This window comes from Maylandia zebra, linkage group LG16 (genome assembly GCF_041146795.1).
Source record: "Maylandia zebra isolate NMK-2024a linkage group LG16, Mzebra_GT3a, whole genome shotgun sequence".
In the NCBI taxonomy this organism is placed as follows: domain Eukaryota; kingdom Metazoa; phylum Chordata; class Actinopteri; order Cichliformes; family Cichlidae; genus Maylandia; species Maylandia zebra.
Window position 1 is genome coordinate 4363607 of NC_135182.1, and position 7274 is coordinate 4370880.

Consider the following 7274-nt stretch of genomic DNA (forward strand, 5'->3'; position numbering starts at 1 on the left):
AAGTTCAGGTTTCTGAGGTGATGTGTGCATCTAGGTTACGGTACTTTTTAATTCTCATCATACTGATTGGAATCCATGCAAACCCAAGCAATATATCACACAAGTGATTTTTTTTTCTATCATTCAAATTTTTTTAATAACAGGCAAGAGGTCTGCATTGTCTGTGTGTCTATTTGAGAAGCATCTTAGACAGGCAGAGTTTCTCAGAAGCAAAGGTGGGCAGAGGTTCACAGACTTGCAAAGCACTGCATTTCAAACCTGTTGCACAATTTCAGAAAAAATATCTTTCACCTTAAAATTGCAAAGACTTTGAATGTGTCTTCATCTGCAATACATAATATCAAAGATTGAGAGAGTCTAGAGATCTCTCTGCATGAGGGACAAGGCCAAATTTTGGAGCATCATGAAATGAAAAACATGACAAAGAAGGATCTGAAAATGTTAAGCAGCTAGAGTCCTGTAAGGACAGAAAAAGGGGACAATCATCTCCCAAAAGTCCAGCAGCTGGTATCCTTAGTTCCCAGATGTTCCCTGGAGTGCTGACAACAGAAGAGGTTTTGCTACTTTGTGGTACATTCAAGTTCTTCAGATTCTGTCATATTCATTTTAAAGATTGAAGGTATTTTCTATAAATAAAATATGGCTTTATGAGATTTGTAAACCATTGCATTCTGTTTTTCTGTTTACATTTGACACATCCTTGCAGTTTTGGGGTTTGTGTTTGGCCGTTTAGCTCTTTTCTTGTGCACTACTTTCCTCCCATTTGCATACATGATAAGAGAAAGCAGCAACAAGAAACCAACGCAAACAGAGCATGGATGCATGACGACAGATGTGCCACTAAAGAACAGCAGGAAAGGAGGAGCGAAAGCATAAGTGGGTTGCAAAGTGGCTGGCAGTTCTCAGAAATGTGCCAATTGGATGTACAGAAGGACATCAGCAGAGCAGTCAGTTGATGAGGGCTGCCCCTGAGATAAGCTGATCTGCCACGGCTTGACTTGTAGATGCAATGAAACAATGTTCACAGACAAGTTTGTCAGTCATCGTTGGAATTTAACTGCGCAGAGTGAGTTTCACACGCCTGCCTCCTGTCACCTTTTCAGCACTGAATAACACAGACTCAGAACAGCAGTCTGATAAAACTGTGTAAAACTCTTTAGCTAAAAAAAAGTTAAAGAACACCAAAGCGTTCACGGTCATGGTTTATGGAAACTTTGCATCCTCTTCTCTCTTCTCACTTCAAACCTGAAAATTTTCCATCACATGAAAAACAAACAAACAGCACTCCTGCAGTAGAAAAAAATCAGCATTACTAACATTTCATAACCTTAAATTAGGTTTTGTTTATACATCATTTAAACACCATAATGCACATTTGAAAAAGTATAACATCATATACAATGAGACTGATATTATCTTCCTTTTTAAAAATCTTACGGTGACTTCTTTGGCAGCATTTATTGACTTCATCTCCCATGAGCTTTAGTGAATCTTTTGTTTGTGCATTTAATAGCATATTTGCAACAAATAGGAAGCACAGGACAAGTTATTAAAAATGGAATAGAAGGCAGCACGTACATAGAGCCCACACAAAGGGAACAATTTTTACTGATAAGTATTACCTACACTGAGGCCATCCTACTTCTTCTGTTAATGTTCACTTTACAAACATTATACAACACTTAGTCCAAGGATTGTGAAACACTGCAGTCAGCAGTTTTTGTTTAATTTAGTGGGGGTAGTGGGTTAGTAACCTCTCAGGTAGCTGGACCTGGTCTGGCCTGCAGATCCAGCTCAGGCAGACTTCTGGAATATTCTGAAAAGATATTTGTTGCATGTGATGAGTAAAGTGGTTCAGTTATGCACATCAATAAATAGAGATGCTTTTGTACACTTTTTGTCACATCAAATGATCTACAGGTATCGACGAGCCTTTCTCTGGAAAACAGTAATCTTGCATAAATATTACATTAGGTATGCACTGGTGTGCATGTAGGTTTTAATGCTGTGGAATATTCACCCACATTCATATTCTCAAAAGTGATGATTGCACAAGTCTGCTTTTTATTCAGTGCTGTAGCATGATGACATAAGATATATACGTGATTAGACTTCTGTGCCCAAAAAATAAAAGGGGTAACCCATCAAATTCTATGAATCTCTGTTGCACCAGGACTTTTCCTGGTAGGTGGTTTGAACAAAGACAAGTCAGAGGTGGAGGTCTGTGGGGGCACAGCTCTGGGGACTCATCAAATATTGTGGGCGTCTTTTGATAAAGCTACTGGTTGTGCACATTGTCCCCTCCTCCTCTGGTACCCAGTGTGATGTGACCTTTTAAACTGGGCTACAGTATAAAAGAACGCAGCAGCAGTTGCAGGGGTACCTTTGGCTCAGCTCTCCAGGCCTATCTGGTCTCAGAGGAATCCTCATCATGAAGCTGCTTTCCTGCATCCTGTTGCTTACCCTAGCCCTGGGATGGGCTCACTCGTAAGTGGACTTGCACTTCTAATGAAGAGATAAAACCCAGACAGTTTGAATGTTTTTTAATGCCACTTGTTTAATTTTTTTTCATTAAAACTCAATACTTCCCCCTCCTGCCCCCCCCCCCCCCCTCTTTCTTAAATAGATAACTATCATATCTGATATCATATCTCACAGTACAATAATATTGAATGGGTTGCATTGTTGTATTTTGTCATGTTTCTCAGGTCTTTGTCTGAATTTCTACGAACATTATTGCTAAGGATTGTCTTATTGCATTGGAGTCACACTGGGTTAAATATGTACACTTGGGTTTTAAGGGGTATTTATTATTTTCTTCTTTTTTTTGGGTTGTATGGAAGCCCCAAACGCAATTTCATTGTTCTTGACAATGACAATAAATAAATAAATACTAAATACTAATACTAATGTAATGAGTTACAGGGGACATCATGTTGTGTCTTTGCTGCATATCTAAAATGTTTCCAGATAACTTTTTTTTGTTGTTTGTGCTAAATGCAGACATGATTACAGATCTAAAGCAACACTTTAATTTAGCTAAAGTCACTTTTTATACTTCCTGAGTTAAGCAGCGTTGATACAGGAAAAAATAAGACAAGAAATTATGATAATAAAAGCATTGTAGTGATATTTTCGTAAGTATGCTACACCAATTTGAATTGTTTTAACCCCACATGATCTCATTATTTTCTCTGGATATCACACAACATGACATTGTGGCTTCATACAGTATAGCTTGAGTAAAAAACTAGATGAAGACTGAAAACTCCTCTCACGTGCGTTTTCCCTTTAACAATTTTGTAAAACTAAAAGTCCGAGCCTAAGTTTTGAGTGAAATTGCTTAAAGTGATAACATGCCTTTTCTCTGCTGGTAAAACCAGGCAAGGAGGAGGTCATCCACCACATGAACATGATTGTGAGTTGAAAGATTTTATTCTTTTAAATTCACAGACATTTCTCAACACAACTGCTGTCATGTTCTATATTATGAGCCTTCTTCTCACTTTCACCTGATATTCTGCAGATGACCTTGACCGCTGTAAAGGTCTTGAGATGGATGCTGTTGCAGTGAATGAAGAGGGAATCCCATACTTCTTCAAGGGTAAGAATCTATAGAGGAGTCATGAGCAGGCATTTTGACACTGAGCGATCGTGGCTCAAGAGTTGGCAGTTCGTCTTGTAATCGCAAGGTTGCCGGTTCGAGTTCCGACAGTCTCGGTCGTTGTGTCCTTGGGCAAGACTCTTCACCCGTTACTTACTGGTGGTACCAGTGTCCGGCAGCCTCGCCTCTGTCAGTGCGCCCCAGGGTGGCTGTGGCTACAATGTAGCTGCCATCACCAGTGTGTGGATGACTGGATGTGTAAAGTGCTTTGGGGTCCTTAGGGACTAAGTAAAGCGCTATACAAATACAGGCCATTTACTGCATGAGGGAAAGTTATGACCTGGGAATATGTCATACTTTTAAAATGTGTTTGATCATCATAGAGCTCTAATGGAGTATGAACTGCAGCATGCATAAAAAGTGTGATTGGCTCTATTTAATGACTGTGTCCCGTATATGTTCTGTCAGGTGACCATTTATACAAGGGCTTCCACGGCCTTGCCGAGCTCTCCAATGAGAGTTTCGCTGAGTTGGACGACCATCATCACCTGGGCCATGTGGACGCTGCTTTCCACATGCACTTTGAAGACAACCCCGACGACCACGACCGCATGTTCTTCTTCTTGGTATGGCTTTTTATTGTGTTATTGATCATAACAGAGTTTGGCAACAGGCAAACATCCAGAGAAGGAAACAGTTTAAATAACCCAATAGGAATTACAACACAAAGCAAGATGGATAGCAAGACTAGAGTGGAGAGAGGGAGACAACAGCTGTCCTTGCAGTTGAGCTGGCAGAATAGTGTGACTAGAAAACAGGTATGATGTAGGCCAGTGGCTTTCAAACATTTTGTGTGCAAAGCACACCTGCACTCATATCTGTGCAAAATAGTCTCCATCATGCCATCTGACATGTCTGGACTGGTGTGCACCACAAATACCTTTCTCAGTTTCTTTTTGCATTCTCATGAGTAATTATAGCTGTTCAAGTGTGATGATGATTAAAATTTATCAACATTCCACAACTGCCCAAACTTTGGGGTTGAAAACTGCTGTAAATGTGAAGCCTTTGCAAAATAAATTTTGTCTGCATTACTGCTTTCTGAAAGCGATACAAAGTGAGATTCTCCTGATTTGACTGCAAAAGCCTAACAACTTGACAGTTGAATCTTACTTGTGTTTTTTTTTAAACATAGGACAACAAGGTGTTCAGCTTTTACAAGCACAAGCTGGAGGCTGGCTACCCCAAGGATATCTCTGAAGTCTTCCCTGGAATCCCCAACGATCTGGATGCTGCTGTGGAATGTCCTCACCCAGAGTGCGCCAACGACTCCGTTATCTTCTTCAAAGGTAAATAAAAGTTTTCACTGACTGTGAGAAAACTGTGGTTATTATTCCTATGAGACCAAGAACATTTTTCACTATTTCCAAAAAAAAAGCTACCCGAGGAAAAACTTTAAAACACGCGTCTTTTTTTCCCCTGAAGGGGACGAAATCTACCACTACGATCTTAAAAGCAAGGCTGTAGAAGAGAAAGAGTTCAAGTCCATGCCAAACTGCACATCGGCTTTCCGCTTCATGGAGCACTACTATTGCTTCCATGGGCACATGTTCTCCAAATTTGATCCAAAGACTGGCGAAGTGCACGGCAAATACCCCAAAGAGGCCCGCGACTACTTCATGAGATGCTCCAAGTTCAGTAAGTTAAAAAGCAAAGTGAGCAATGTGATCAGATATGACTTCAAATTTGACACAGCTGTAGATTTAAATACCGTTTCTGTGCTGTCGATGTTCCGGGACTGTAATTTTCTAGACCAAAGTTATGTTTTGTATTTTTAACAAAAATACACTTTTTTTGTTGTTGTTATTTTTTTTTTCTTCAGGTCCTGACAGCGACCATGTGGAGAGAGAGCGATGCAGCCGTGTTCACCTGGATGCCATCACATCAGACAACGCTGGAAACATTTATGCCTTCAGAGGTGAGATCTGACATCAGAACACATCATATACATTTATATGTTGTTCCAACATCTAAATCACTGTACTGAAGTGACGGCATTATGATCAGGGCTGGGTCTGAGGTTTGGCTGTACACCCAGCGTTCATCAGAGCTTGATTTATTCTCTTATGTCACAGGCCACCATTACCTCCGTAAAGATGACAATGACACACTGACCTCTGACACCATCGAGAATGATTTCAAGGAGCTGCACAGTGAGGTGGACGCCGCTTTCTCTTATGAAAATCACCTTTACTTGATCAAGGTAAAGCACCTGGAAGCACATTTCTGATCCTGTCATTAACTCTGCACACCATATTTACCATGTTTTCTGTTTCTCTTTTCTCCCAAGAATAACAATTTGTATGTTTACCGAGTCGGTGAGCCCCACATCCACCTCGATGGTTACCCCAAACCTGTGACGGAGGAGCTGGGCATTGAGGGTCCCATTGATGCTGCATTCGTCTGTGAGGACCATCACATTGCTCACATTATCAAAGGTATAAACACAGGCAGAAATACAGAAAGCAAGTATTGATTATCCCTGTATCACTTCTAGGACTGCTTTGAACTACATGATGTAGTTACATCATGTAGTGTTATTTGATCACTTAGATGACACAATAAGTCATTTAGCACTTACTTGAAAATGGTCACAATTATATTTACAAAGAACTAAGACTTTTAGATAGATATCTTACCATATCGTTCTGCCTTTTTTCCATCAGGTAATCAGATGCATGATGTGGAACTGAAAGTCACCCCACGTAAGGCAGGAAACGAGCGTCCAATCGGACCCTTCAAGAGAGTCGATACTGCCATGTGCGGTCCCGGAGGAGTTAAGGTGATCATAGGAAATCACTTCTACCACTTTGATAGCACCAAACTGCTTTCTACTGCCAGGTCCCTGCCTGAGCAGCACAAAGTGTCTCTGGAGCTGTTTGGCTGTGATCACTAGGACTGAATGGGTTGTGCAGGACATCGCATACAACACAGTGAAATATGGAGAAACAAAAGCACCAACGACTTCAGACAAGAGGTGCCACATGACAAGTTGCTAAGCTTTTGACTAAGAGCACTTACAGCTGATGCAGTATTTCATACCCATTGTTTCCCTTCCATGTCTTAGTAGTAGCCTTCTTTAATTCATTTAGAGAGTTGTTACTTTTCATGCTAAAGCTCTGTGGTCCTCCACGCAAAGTGTGCTACCAAGAAGGCAGATGTTTTTCTGTGATTCGTTTTGTACAGTGCTGTTGTGAATAAAGCAAAGTGGCAACAACCAAGCAGGTGAAACAGTGATGATTTATTTCTGTGATGTGTTAATAAGTTTCCAGGATGCTTCTCGGGCAGGTCCACGTACTCTGATACTACACTTGCAAGGATAGAGAGTTTTTCCTACATAGTTCACTTTCTGAATATCCAAGAAAGAAAATACTTTCTGTACAGTACAAACAAACAACACATATACCATGAATATGAGTAGACTATACCTGTAGCATTTAAAAAGAAATTACATGTTATTTATAACATGTAACTGCATTTTCTTTTATAACTTACTACAGTACATTTTAACTAGACTTTTTTCAAGTGGGCCTATGCTGATTGATTGCAATGGAGTGGCAACCTGTCTGGAGTGCATCCTGCTCCTGCCCTATAGACAGGTGGCATAGAC

The 7274-nt window shown here is 40.4% G+C and overlaps 1 protein-coding gene across 1 annotated transcript; it reads left to right on the forward strand.

Annotated features, from left to right (window-relative positions):
* Positions 1-2341: 2341 nt before the first annotated feature.
* hpxa (hemopexin a) lies at positions 2342-6885 on the forward strand. The gene is made up of 10 exons (XM_024805511.2): positions 2342-2487; positions 3384-3418; positions 3527-3604; positions 4073-4230; positions 4800-4953; positions 5090-5302; positions 5487-5582; positions 5740-5867; positions 5955-6102; positions 6331-6885. Exons 1-10 carry the CDS (start codon positions 2432-2434, stop codon positions 6558-6560), a joined length of 1296 nt encoding a protein of 431 aa, XP_024661279.1. The 5' UTR covers positions 2342-2431; the 3' UTR covers positions 6561-6885.
* The last annotated feature ends 389 nt before the right edge of the window (positions 6886-7274 follow it).

Excerpts from the sequence above, each read along its gene's own strand:
- hpxa (XM_024805511.2), top strand. The coding sequence starts at position 2,432 with ATGAAGCTGCTTTCCTGCATCCTGTTGCTTACCCTAGCCCTGGGATGG. Across the intron at positions 3,605-4,072 it reads AATCCCATACTTCTTCAAGG|GTGACCATTTATACAAGGGC; the intron begins GTAAGAATCTAT and ends ATGTTCTGTCAG. Across the intron at positions 4,954-5,089 it reads CTCCGTTATCTTCTTCAAAG|GGGACGAAATCTACCACTAC; the intron begins GTAAATAAAAGT and ends TTTCCCCTGAAG.